This window comes from Phaseolus vulgaris, chromosome 11 (assembly GCF_000499845.2).
Source record: "Phaseolus vulgaris cultivar G19833 chromosome 11, P. vulgaris v2.0, whole genome shotgun sequence".
NCBI classification, from domain to species: Eukaryota; Viridiplantae; Streptophyta; class Magnoliopsida; order Fabales; family Fabaceae; genus Phaseolus; species Phaseolus vulgaris.
Window position 1 is genome coordinate 17,448,402 of NC_023749.2, and position 13,585 is coordinate 17,461,986.

General features: G+C 34.4%; 1 protein-coding gene across 1 annotated transcript; it reads right to left on the minus strand.

Moving 5' to 3' along the window:
• Positions 1–275: 275 nt before the first annotated feature.
• Positions 276–3,419, minus strand: LOC137825381 (basic leucine zipper 34-like). Its single transcript, XM_068631057.1, has 4 exons — positions 2,016–3,419; positions 1,641–1,731; positions 1,393–1,519; positions 276–613 (listed from the first exon to the last, which is right to left on the minus strand). The coding sequence occupies exons 1-4, from the start codon at positions 2,615–2,617 to the stop codon at positions 444–446; spliced, it is 990 nt and encodes a 329-aa protein (XP_068487158.1). The 5' UTR covers positions 2,618–3,419; the 3' UTR covers positions 276–443.
• Positions 3,420–13,585: the final 10,166 nt, after the last annotated feature.

Genomic DNA, 13,585 nt, shown 5'->3' on the forward strand with positions numbered 1-13,585 from the left:
CCCATTATGTGACCCTTCTCAGTTTGCAACATTTTCCTTCATCAATTGGCTAATAAAATCTCTCACCCTCTCCCTACCCAACAGCACGTGATGCCATTCAAGACCCTTTTTCTTAGCAAACTTTATACACTTTAATAAGTACTTTTAGTGTTATTCTTGTATCAGAATCGATAATCTGCATTCATATTTAATGAAATCTTTTATTAAATACGTTATTGTTCAGATAAAGTTTAATTCTGATTGAAGAACAATACATAAACACTTATAAAACGGTATTTAAATCTTGCTTTAATTTTCTTTTCTTTTCTTCCATTTCCAAAACTCTGCAATTTCTTTTTGTAAAATTGAAAAGAATCACAGATCATCTAAACTAGCTTACATGGTTGATATGTTTGATCAAAGTCTACAAAGGGTGAGTGACAGTTCAAGGGAGGGTTCAAACTTCAAACATTGATACGCTGTTCATTCTCAGTGTCTGTATCACATCGTGGTTTTGGAGATGGAAATGGGGATTGGGATGGTGACCCTGCAGCATTGTCCATCTTCTTTTTGTTTTGTTGGTGATACACTTGCCTCAGTTTCTCTATCTCCCTCTTCAGTGCTTCTTGATGTGCTGCATAATATATATATATATATATATATATATATATGTACGTGATTGCATTATTTGATGCTTTGTTTGCAATCTTATGTATAACTGTGTACTTAATGACAAGGCATATGGATGATTAGCACACAGATCTAGATATACTTTGCATGCAAACTCTTTTACTAAAGTCACCATGACTATGTACACCTTAATAATTGGCCTGTTTCTTCTGCCTTTTAAAGGAACAAAATTATATATAGTATGCTTAATAACTTGCACTAAAAGAGGCAAACAGTACAATGTGTTTAATTTTTATGATCTTGAATACTTGACCAACTTCGAGGAGTAGCATGCTTATTGGTATTGAATTTGAAAAGTATAGATTAGATACATAAATGTGTTTTATTTATCATTTTTTTTTCTCGTGAAGTTAACTCTAAAAGCTTGAAACTAACTTTTTATCATACACAGGTGCAGTCCATGATACTGACGATAATTAAGATAAATAGTCATATTAATTTACAAAAAATAGTTTAATTGCTTTCCCTTCAAATTAGATATGAAAAACGAACCATACCTTTTTTACTTATACAAACAAAATAATAAGTGTAGATAATGTACGATTTACTAAGTTAGCCTTAATCTGAAGGTTAGAAACATTTAGCTCTTAATTAGTACTTACTCATCCCGTTTTAACATTAACACAATCAATAAGTAATCAATTCAAGAATTTACTTCCTAAAGAAGAAAATTTCTGCAGATGATATAGTTTAATAATAGAAGGTAACACGTAAAGCAAGTACCATCTTTGAAGATCTTGTCTTGGGCCAGCGCAGCGATTCTTTGCTTCAAACCACTGTTGTCAACATTTAGAAGCAAACGTTGATGATCCAAAAATGAAACTCGTTGAGACAATACAGAAACTTCGGCCTTCATACAACAGAATGAATAGGTCAGTATAAGAATTTAAGGGGAAAAAACCATATTAATTGTTAATTCTCACTACAAATCCAATTATATATAACTTTGTTATACAGTCACCTAAATGCACCTGTAATGAAGTCACACTTCGTTCAAGCTCAGATATGTATTGCAGCTTCCTCACTCTTGATCTTTGTGCCGATTGTCTATTTGCCAAGATTCTGATAATGCAAAACAATAATCAGATGATTAATATAACGAAGAGCATGTCTTCTACAAGAATAGTTGATACACACTACATAGTCACAGGTTTTCATATTATATTGAGAGAAAAAAAAACATGAAAAAGATATACTTATACAGTTCATTACTTGTTTGTTTCCATTTTCTAACTCAAACATTATCCATTTGTTTTGAGAAACATTATTATCCAAATTGAATGTCATATGGGCCAATGCAGTGCAAGTTTAACAGGAACTAAAAACATGAATGTTTAACTAATTACCTTTTGACCCTCTTGGGGTCTGTGATTTTCTCACTGGAAAAAGTTGTTGCATTTGCGTTACTATTATTACTATCATCGGGGGTTTGTGTGATTTCTTGCTTGCATTGGCTTTCATCCTCGTCTGACTCATTCTTCACTTGCTTCTGCTCTTGCTCCTCCTCCTTTTCCGTATAAATCTCCTTCTCATCGTTGATGCTGTTGTGATCAGAGGGTGTAGAAGGGTTGGAGGAGGAAAGTGCCATCATGGTGTTATTATTATTGTTGTTGTTATTATTCCCTGAGGCCTCATCACTAAACATGGACATGAATTGTTCATCATCAAACCTCTCGAACTCGTTCTCGTTGTCACCACCTTCACTGCCACGACTTTTACAGTGATGATCCAGCATTGGTGCCTCAAGGAAGGCGATGGAGTCACTCACCGAGCGCCGGTGAGCACCGCGTCTAGCTGTTGAGAAGTCTAGAAACTCATCCACCCATGAAGGGTTTTGGTTTGACATGTTTGGTGCCATGGTTTTGAGGGAAGGCATCTTTTGGTGAGGAGAAGAAAAGTCTGACCAATTGGGTGTCATGTTTGGAATTTTTGGTGGCAATTGAGCCATTTTGAGTCACACCAATCAACACAATCTCTCAAGAGAATGATGAAGAAGAATGAGAGAGAAAGGAATAGAAGACTACGTATATAAATATCTCAAACCAAACCAAACCAAACACAATGTTGGTATATATTATGACTATCTAAATGCATATATAATTATACATATAGTTGCACATCAAATCATACTCCACAAATGAGAGAGGAAATTATGAGAACATATGACCTAGACAAGTTGAGCCAAAGCCTCTAATGCAACCAAACCTTTTTATAAATATGTTCAGAAACCTCAGGGAATGTTAAAGTGAAGAAATGCACAAGGAGAAGAAGAAGAAGAAGATAATCACCCTAATGATTTGACCTTAAATATTTTTTTAACAATAATCATAAGAAAATTTGTTTATGGAGGGTTTAAAATCCCAATAAATCTCTGGGGTATCTGCATCTATGTGTCTTGTGCAGTAGGGTCACATGGATGAGAGAGAGATTGGACAGCTATGAACAGCTGGGAGGAGAAAGGGGTTGGGTCTCCTCAACTCAACGGCATTACTGGAAAGTCGCCACTGGTTTAATTATAAATAACCAGTGGGAATCAGCCACCACGTGCCCTTGTGACCGCCCCTTTAGTAGGGTACCCTTATAATAATAGTCTCATCATCATTTTTATACTTTATCTTTCTCTCTTCTTATTATTACCATATTAATTATATTACCATCTCTACTCTAATTTTAACCATTCCATCACCTCCATCTATGCCTGTCAACAATTTTCCTTTTCTTCTCCCCATATTGGTGCATTGCATTACATTACAAGATTAACTAACACATTCAGTTTATTAGGTACCCTTCTAGAGAAATTGGTTTAACTAATTAAACTGTTGGGTCAAGTTTTTGCCTTCCAATAATTAGGCATGGTAATTAGAATGGTGGGAGTTAGAGTCAAACGCGTAACTAACCTATTTAAATAAGCTTGAAGTGGAAAAAATATGGCTAAACAAATTTAAGATGAAAACGAAATTAGGTAATTGGTATGAATGGATGGTTCCATGTTGTGAAAAATTTAAAGAGTTAATAGTGATTGGTGAAATCATATGGATTGGGATTTTTATCCATGAACAATGACCACGTGCTTAAATCACATGGGTTGGTAGGTGAGCATGTAAACCGATTGATGTCGATTTCTTTTATTTATCCATTAGTCTCGAATTTAAATCCTAATCATGCAGTAATTATATTACTTATTACAAATATTGTTTTTTATTATGATAATAACAAACTCAAATAGAGTTACCAAGACATAGGATATCTTACTATTTTAACACACAAAATTATAGGCTTTTTTGTTTATACTAGCTATTGTATAGATTTTCAATTTAAATACATTAAATTGATTTTAAACATAACATAGGTTGACTTTGATAAAAACATTCTTATGATTACTTTTATAAAAAAAAATATTTTTTAAATAAATGTAAATATAAGACTAATGCATTATATAGACAAATTATTAAATTTAAAGTAATTTTTTTATATAGAACTAAACTATTTAAAATGATTTATTAGTTTTAACCTTCATTGATTTTTCATACAATCTCAATTAAATTTGTGCAATTATTTCTTCTATGTCATTCTTTAAATGAATATAATTATTAGTTTAATGATAATAAATATTACCATACTTACAATTTTTTTTTTAAAGAAGATATTTTATGTCATTAATTTTTTTTTTATTATAAAACCTTTAATGTTAGGCATCATTATACAACTTGACATCTCAACTAGGCTGACACCTCACGTAACAACAATCATTTGCCATCACATGAAAAAGGTATTATTAAAAAACAAGAGAACAAGAAAAAAAATACAAAAATATGGGGGACTAGACCAAAACCCATATGTTAACAAAAACGATACATAGGTAGACTATACATATTCATAAAGAATTCTAAGAATCGACTAGATGGAAGCCTATTATACCTGTACTTGACAGAGGGCTCGAAGCTCGGTGCACGACATGGGTAGTTTAGCTCGGTTGTTGGGCCCAAATGGTTGGTCACAAGTTTGGCCCAATTATATTGATAAAGTCCGTTAGAGACTAATTAAAATAATATTTTTGTTATATATTAAAATAAGGTTATTAGCAGAATATGTTTTTTAACCTAACAGATAAGTGTGCGTGGTTGTTAAGATACGTAAATACATGCGTATAGTTGTTAGTTGAAAAGATAAAGTTGTTAAGTAAGAGAATCACCGTGAGTAAGGATTCCCACGTAAAACAGAATATTTTCCTGCTATTAGCACCTGAAGTGGTGTCCTGTTAGCAGGTGTTTTTTTGTTATTATTCTATGCTTTCAGTAGAGATAAGACTTATGAGAGAAAGTTGTTACAAGAGTAGTTATAAAAGGGGCTTGAGTCCCCTGGTAGAGGTACGTTGTTTCTAAGACTGAAACTGAATACCTATTTGATTTTAGTAAGCTCTCACTGACTTGATCGTCGGAGTGTGATCAACAGGTGAAACCCCCTCTATTTCAACGGAGCCGCGTTCCAGTGCAACAAGAAGACGTATAACAGATTCCAGATGAGATAGATCGGAAGTGGAACTTCTCACCAGAGTCAATCGGCGAGAACAATACCAATGAAATGATTCTCTATGAATAAATCATAAATTAGCCAACTTATCAGCACACGCATTCCTTTCACGAAAAATATGAGTAACCCTAAACCTGATTTTCCCAAAGACAAGTATTTCATCAATTACGAAGCATCCACGGAACATTAGTTCTAACAGTAAACGCAACACAACCCAAGGCAGAACCACATTCAAGCCAAACATTAATAAGCCTCATCTTTTGAACTTCCTGCATAACATGTATAAACTAATCAAATTTGTTTATCTTTTACTATAATATAAAAAAAAAATTGATCAGTTTCTTTATACTTCAAAAGCTATAAGATTTATTGTTTTTTTATCTTCAACTTCCCCATGTTATAACAATTTATACGGGTAAAGGAGGATAAATTAGTCTTTTTTATTTTTGAAATATATATTTCATTACGCTGATAAAGCACATCTTCTCCCTTGTTAATTTATTTATTTCATTTATTTATAATTTTTTTCCTTACTAAGAATCCTAACTCTACTGTAATCATGTGAACTAATTTGTACTCAGAGGAATTGTGTAAAACATCCTGATTCCAATTGCTTATATTGGTTTGAGCAATCATCAATATTTTTACTATTAAATTTTTTTATGTTCATCAAATCGATCAAACTCACATACGAGTCTCACCTCTAAAGAATTTCTTATGAAAATTTATATCAATTTTATCCTAATATATATTAAATTTGGAGGTATGGTGAACCAAGTAAATGCATTTTTCTTCAATGAATTTAGAGAACATTTCATCATTAAGTTCTGATTTGGTATTATATCCTCACACTCAATTTGATATTTGATATCGAGTTATATGTTTTAGCACTGATTCTCCCTCTTTCCTAAAAAAATAAGTAAATTTGGATATTTTATAATCCTTTTAGTAACTCATCCCCTAAGGAAAAAATATAGAAATTGAGATATGAAATAAGGTTAATCAAAAGTCATATTTCTAACCTTTATTGACTTATCCAAGGTTCTATCATTTGGTTCATTTCAAGATTATTTTGATTAGGAAACATTTGATAATCCTCTCAATCATAAATACCCTTATTGCATAATTCCTTATTCAAGGTAAAATTTGATGTTATTCAGAAAACATGTCAATCATCTCATAGTTTCTATTATTCATTTTTTTTCTAATCAATTTTAAATGACTATTTGATATTCTCGCACTTGCATTTTCATCTAAGTTTCTATCATAGATATAATATGAATCTTTGTCTATCTTAATTGATATGGATAAAAGTTTTAATGATTTCGCATTTAAAAGTTCAATAGGTTGCCACAGTGTTATCCTGATATATAACTCTTTTTTAAAAAAAGAGTTGGTAGTTAAGATCTGATTTTGTTTGAAACAGAACAACTATGTTGTTACTGAAATTGTGTTTATAAGCATCAAGGGGGGCTTTGGATGATTAATGGACAAATTAATTCTATTCTACCAACATTTGTGTTGTGAGAGCATACCTTTGTGTGTGGGGAGTGAACACCGAAGTGAGAACAATGAGAGTTAGAGTGATCTAGAGGAGAGGTGAGATTAAGGCTGAAATCATTTTTAACAAGTGGTATTAGCTTTTTAGGGGAGATGGTGACTAATAAGGAATTAGAAACAAGGGTGGAATCTTTGGAGAAACTTATGGTAATTCCTAAGACACAACCAAAAATCTTTACAAGGATTACAACAGGTTATTGAAGATTTAATTCTTCCATGAAACTTTCGTCTTCTTCTTACATAAATCAAGAATTTGTGAATAATTCTTCTATAGTTCTTGAAAGAACCCAATTACATTTTTCATCATTTGATAGAACCAATTTCTAAGACTGGAGGGCCAAAGTTAAGCAATTATTTTAATTGGAGGACACCCCAATATAGCAAAGAGCAAGATTACTACTTCTTTCAAAGGAGGGCAAAGCTTTTGCGTGACAAAATCATTACATTAAGACTTTTGATTTCCAACGACAATCATGGACGCAAATCTTGAAGGATGGCTCACAAATTTGATGATGGCATCCCATGGCTGAATTATCTCATTTAAAAACGGAGTTCTTTAGTTCAATATTTGGAAAATTTTGATACTTTATTGGCTAGAGTTATGGTTTTTTAGGAAATTGCTTTGAGTTTTTTCTTGTTAGTCTTAACTCTTGTTAGAGAAAACAATACATTTACATAAAACTTCTACACTTAAAGAAGCAGTGTAGTTAGCCTGTCTCCAAGAAGATGTATTGCAAGAATTGACTAAGAAATTTCATGGGGTTTCAGTGGGTAGTATAGAGGAACAAAATTGAAATTTTAAGACAGGAAATCAATCACATTTTTACAAGAAATCTATACCTATCACTACTTCACAATCTCATTTTGCACCAAGTTCCTTTAAGCCAATCTTAAGATTAAACAACAAGACTAATATTGTAGGTTCTATTTTAAGGAAAGAGGTTAGTGAACGTATCTATAAGGGATTGTGTAGGTTCTGTGGTGAAAAAATGGGATAAGAACCATTAAACTAAATGTAAGGTTTGGGGAAAATTAAATGCTATTTTTGTTTCCGAAGACTAGATGGGGAGGGGGATGATTCCAATTGCTAAAATTTTATGGGCTAATATGCCTGTTTGAATATTAAGTTGCCAAATATATACACATTGTCATCATCTAACAAATCTGCTACAATTTTTTAATAATGGCAAGTACATAGTATTTACATAAATTAAGAACAATTTTACGCTAAGAAATCATTAAAAATATGAATTATAATTATTCTAACATAAAGCCTTGATATGTTGGAGATACAACTGGATTTGCGTCTGATATGTTGGAATCTCTCGTTATGCCCAACTTGGTGAGTAGAAGAGTGAACTTCTTATATCTGAGTGCTTTAGTGAAGATATCTGCCAATTGAGTATGAGTAGAGACATAATATGGAAGGATGAGGTTTTGAGTGATAGCATGATAGACGAGATGACAGTTAATCTCAATGTGTTTGGTTTGTTCGTGAAATACTGGATTCTTAGAAATATGCAGAGCAACCTAACTATCACAAAAGAGGTGCATGGGAGTAGATGATGTCTGCGAGCCAAGCAATCCAAATTCATAAATATATCCAAAGTATATTTTCGTTGACCGAGGAAAATTCTTGTAGGAGATCGGGCAACTTCCACCCCAAAAAATTATTTGAGCTTCCCCAAATCTTTCATGTGAAAGCAGGCATGAAGATAGTCTTTGAACCGTTGAATAGCAGAATGATCATTACCAACTATGATTAGGATATCCACATACACAAGGACTACAAGTTGGACGTGTAAAGGACAAAGGATGAACAAGGAATGATCGAAGGAAGATTGTTGGAAACCGTATTGGAGAAGGGAAGTCAAGAGTTTTGCAAACCAACAACGTGGGGTTTGGCATAAGCCATAGATAGATTTGCATAGCTTACACACCATTCCTTGATTTTGCACCAAAAAAAAAAAACAGGCGACAATTTCATATAGACATCCTTCTTAAGGTTACCATGTAAAAAATCATTGTGAACATCCATCTGGTAAAGTTCCCAATCCTTGGCAACAGCTACAACTAGAACAACATGAATGGTAACCATTTTGGACACTGGGCAAAGGTCTCATTGAAATCTATTCCCACAACTTGATAATTTCCTAGAATAACCAAGCGGGCATTGAAGCGTTCAGTACTCCCATCAGAGTGGTACTTAATGTGATAAATCCACTTGCACCCAAGGACCTTCTTTTCAGGGGGCAATGTGGTGATATGCTAGGTGTCGTTGTCTTGAAAAGCCTTCATTTCATCGTCCATGGCTGCTTGTCAGCGTGCGTCACGAATAGCCTCAGAAAAGTGTCGGGGTTCTTGTTCATCCCCGATTGCTACAAGAAAGGTATGGTACTTGGAAGAAAATTTTTCATAAGTTACATAATTAACAAAAGGGTAGGATGTACCTGAGAGATGTGACAGAAGAGGAGAGCGAAGCAATGGGCTTATCATGTGGAGGGTATTGGTAACATACTTACAAAGACGCACTGAGGGGTGTTTAGAGGGGTATTTTATTCTATGCCCTCAGCCGAGTGGAGCTTCAAATGCGGTTTCATTGACGGTGGAGAAGGACACAACGTCGTGGGAAGGAGGGGATAGACTGCATACGTCATCTTACATGGGAGTGGCTATATGAACTTGGTCTTCAATGGGCATTGTACCGTTATGCATGAGTTGCACATCATGGGCCATTGGGGAACCCTTCCTTGTCACTGAAAGTAGAGGCATCACGCGAGTTGGGCTCAGATGGAAGGTTGTCACATGTGTTAGAATATATGGCCTTAAACGAGAGGGGGATGAATTGTTTAAAGGGGGTTTTTGAAAACTTTTTAAGCTAGAACAAAATCCTTTGAATGAAACTCAATCAAAAATTCAGTTAGCCAAGATATAAAGCAGAAAACAGCAAAGCACCAAAAAAAACAATCGGTTGTTTACACCAGCAAATCAATAACAACTGAATTTAAATGAGTTTAAGGGAAGAAAGAGATACACAAACAGTTTATACTGGTTCACTCTTAAACTAAGAGCTACATCTAGTCACCAGAATCCACTGGGCAATCCACTAAGTAATCAAATACATATTACACACAAAAGCACCAAAGAAGTGACCTTGAATCCCTCAAGAAACACACTTCCTTTGGCATAGCACACACCAAGAATGTTGATCTTGACAACCTCAAGAGCACACAACAATCCTTGGCTTACAACACCAGAAAATACAAAGTATTCAGAATGAATTACACTTGTTTACAGAATGAACTGAAATCAATACAAATGTAATCATATTCCACTCTCTCTTGAGAAAACCAAAGTTGAAAAGTGAATGTTCAAATCTTGAAAGCAATCTCTCTCAAATTGAAAAACTCAAATCTGTTTTTTTCTTGTTTGTTATAAAACATAAACAAACTATTTATAGCTTTCAAAGATTGGTCAAAGCATTTAAAACAAAAGCGCATTCAGTTTGAAAAACATTTAAAGTACACTCAACTAACAAAACAAATTCTGTTAGGATTTTCAAACAAACAATCGATTGAAAGCACGAAACAATCGATTGTTTTGGTTTGACAGCAAGTCAACCAACCAAAATAGTTTTCAACCTTTCAAAAACACCTAAGAGTAAAACAATCGGTTATTTCGACAAAACAACAGGTTTTTTTTCACTTAGTTTGAAAAACACTTTAATCTTAAAAGATTTGAAAACACTTTAGCTTTAGATTCAACAAAGAGTGGATTACACAGATAAACTACCCAGATCCTATCCTAAACACAACAACAACTTCACCCTTCCATCAAACACTAGGATTTGGATTCTTAAAAGCCTTTGATCACACTTGATTCAACAATCTCCCCCTATTTGATGAAGACAAATCCCTGGTTGCTTGTGTTGGACTTGTTTGAATCTGAAGCAGTTCCTGCAAAACAAAACTTTATGCAATACACAACATCAATAACAGTAGATTAGAAAAGCAATTCACTAAGCACTGTATCAGACAAACAACTGGTTGTTTCCTCGATTCAATCGGTTGTTTCTGTCAGCAAAAGCAGCAAATAGTTCCAAATTCTGAAATTGGAGAGATTTAACAGTTTGAAACATATTATAGAAAGCATACAACACAAAAACCAACCAATTCTCCCCTTATTTGTCTTCACAAATAGAATTAAAAAATAGTTTAAGAGAGATTTTGAGAGTCAAGAATGCCTAACTCATTTCTTAAGAAGAAAGACCTTTCTTTTGGTAGAGGTTTTGTGAATATATCAGCCAGTTGCAGTTTTGTTTCAATGAATTTCACATCACAGTTTCCATCTAAAGACGGCTCAACAACAATAACAAGCACATCCAACCTTTCATCAACCATCAAAGGGTTTGGATTCTTCAAAGCTTGAACACACTTGATTCAACACATTGGTCACATGATCTCGTATGAAGTGATGACGAATCTCAATGTGCTTAGTTCTTGAATGTTGAATCTGATTTTTGGTGAGATTTATAGCACTTGTGTTGTCACAAAGCAAAGAAACCTTGTTGATCTTCAATCCAAAATCTGCAAGTTGTTGTTTAAGCCAAAGTATTTGTGCACAGCAACTTCCAGCAGCAATGTATTCACCCTCTTGCAGTAGAAAGAGCTACACAAGCTTGCTTCTTACTATGCCAAGAGATGAGGCTTGATCCAAGAAGATGATGAGTGCGACTTGTGCTTTTTCTGTCTAGCTTACACCCTGCAAAATCAAAATCTGAATAACCAATTAAGTGTATAGGAGAGTGAGAAGGATACCATAGACCAACATTGGTTGTTCCTTTGAGATATTTAAGAATTCTCTTTGCAGTTTTGAAGTGAGATTCCTTTGGATTTGCTTGATATCTTGCAAAAGACATACGGCAAACATGATATCAGGTCTACTTGCTGTGAGATAGAGTAATGAGCCAATTAAACCTCTGTATTTTGTTTGATCTACCCCTTTTCCAGTAGCATCTGCATCCATATAACAGCTTGAAGGCATGAGTGTGCTTGCTTCCTTACAACTTTCCATTTCAAATTTCTTGAGAATTTCTTTGCAATATTTTGATTGGCATAGAAAGACTCCATCCTTTGTTTGCTTAATCTACAATCCAAGAAAGAAAGAAAGTTCCCCCATCATAGACATTTCAAACTCACCTTGCATAGCTGCCACAAATTCTTCACACAAACTATCTTGGGTGGCACCAAAGATGATGTCATCTACATAGATTTGCACTAGGATAATTTCAGAGTTTGACTTCTTGATGAAGAGAGTTTTGTCAATCATTCCTCTTTCATAACCATGTGACAAAAGGAAATTGCTAAGCCTCTCATACCACTGCCTTGGAGCTTGCTTAAGCCCATACAATGCCTTTTTCAGCTTAAAAACATGATTAGGATGTTGATGATCTTCAAAACTCGGTGGTTGCTCAACATACACTTCTTCATTGATAAAGCCATTGAGAAAAGCACTCTTCACATCCATTTGAAAGAGTTTGAAACCACTCATACAAGCAAAAGCCAGCAGCAACCTCATAGCTTCCAATCTTGCAACAGGGGCAAAGGTTTCTCCATAGTCAATCCCTTCCTCTTGATTGTAGCCTTTGGCAACTAGCCTTGCCTTGTTCCTTGTAATTATTTCAGCCTCTTCAAGCTTGTTTTTGAAAACCCATTTAAATCCAATGATGTTCATCTCATCTGTTTTAGGAACCATAAACCATACATCATTCCTAGCAAACTGATTCAGCTCTTCATGCATAGCTTCCACCCATTTTTCATCTTTAAGAGCTTCTTCAATAGACATTGGTTCAACTTGAGAGACAAAAGCAGTGTGCCTACAGAAGTTTGAGATAGAGCTACGTGTAGAAACACCCTCCTTTATCTGCCCAATGATGTTCTCCACTGACACATCTCTTGGTATTCTTCATTCTTTAGGTAGCTCACTCTGCTGCAGAATTTCAATCGGTTTTTTCGATGAATCAACCGGTTGTTTTTCTGCACAGCAGTCCAGCTTCTCCATATTGATGTTCTGCTCATCCTCCTCTGTGCAGTTCTTTGAGACTTGAATGCTTTTGTGATCAACTTCATCAAAAACCACATGAACAGATTCTTCTACAGTCATGAGCCTCTTGTTGTAGATCCTATATACATGACTATTTAAGGAATAGTCAATAAAGATTCCAAGATCAGCTTTTTCATCAAACTTTCCAAGATTTTCCTTTCCATTATTCATAACAAAGTAGTTGCATCCAAATACTCTTAGGTGAATGATGTTTGGCTTTCTTCCATTGAAGAGTTCATAGGGAGTTTTCTTCAATATTGGCCTTATTAGCACTCTATTCATCACATAGCAAGAGGTGCTAACAGCACCAACCCAAAAATACTTGGGTAATGAGGATTCACTTAGCATGGTTCTTTCTAACTCTTCAAGAGATCTGTTCTTTCTTTCCACTACACCATTTTGTTGAGGAGTTCTTGGTGCAGAGAAGTTGTGTAAGATCCCCATCTTCTCACAGAATTTGCTGAATTTCTCATTTTGAAATTCCCCTCCATGATCACTCCTTATAGAACCAATGTTTCTGTTTTTTGTGTTTTGTAACCTTCTAGCAAGCTTTTTGAAGGCAGAAAAGGCATCACTCTTTGATTCCAAGAAGAAAGTCCATGTGTACCTAGAGAAATCATCCACAATAACAAGAGCATAATAGTTGCCACCAAGATTCATGGTTCTTGAAGGTCCAAATAAATCCATATGGAGTAGCTCAAGGGGTTTTAAAGATGAAACAACA

Excerpts from the sequence above, each read along its gene's own strand:
- LOC137825381 (XM_068631057.1), bottom strand. The coding sequence starts at position 2,617 with ATGGCTCAATTGCCACCAAAAATTCCAAACATGACACCCAATTGGTCA. Across the intron at positions 1,732-2,015 it reads GACCCCAAGAGGGTCAAAAG|AATCTTGGCAAATAGACAAT; the intron begins GTAATTAGTTAA and ends TTGCATTATCAG. Across the intron at positions 1,520-1,640 it reads GAAGTGTGACTTCATTACAG|GCCGAAGTTTCTGTATTGTC; the intron begins GTGCATTTAGGT and ends TGTTGTATGAAG.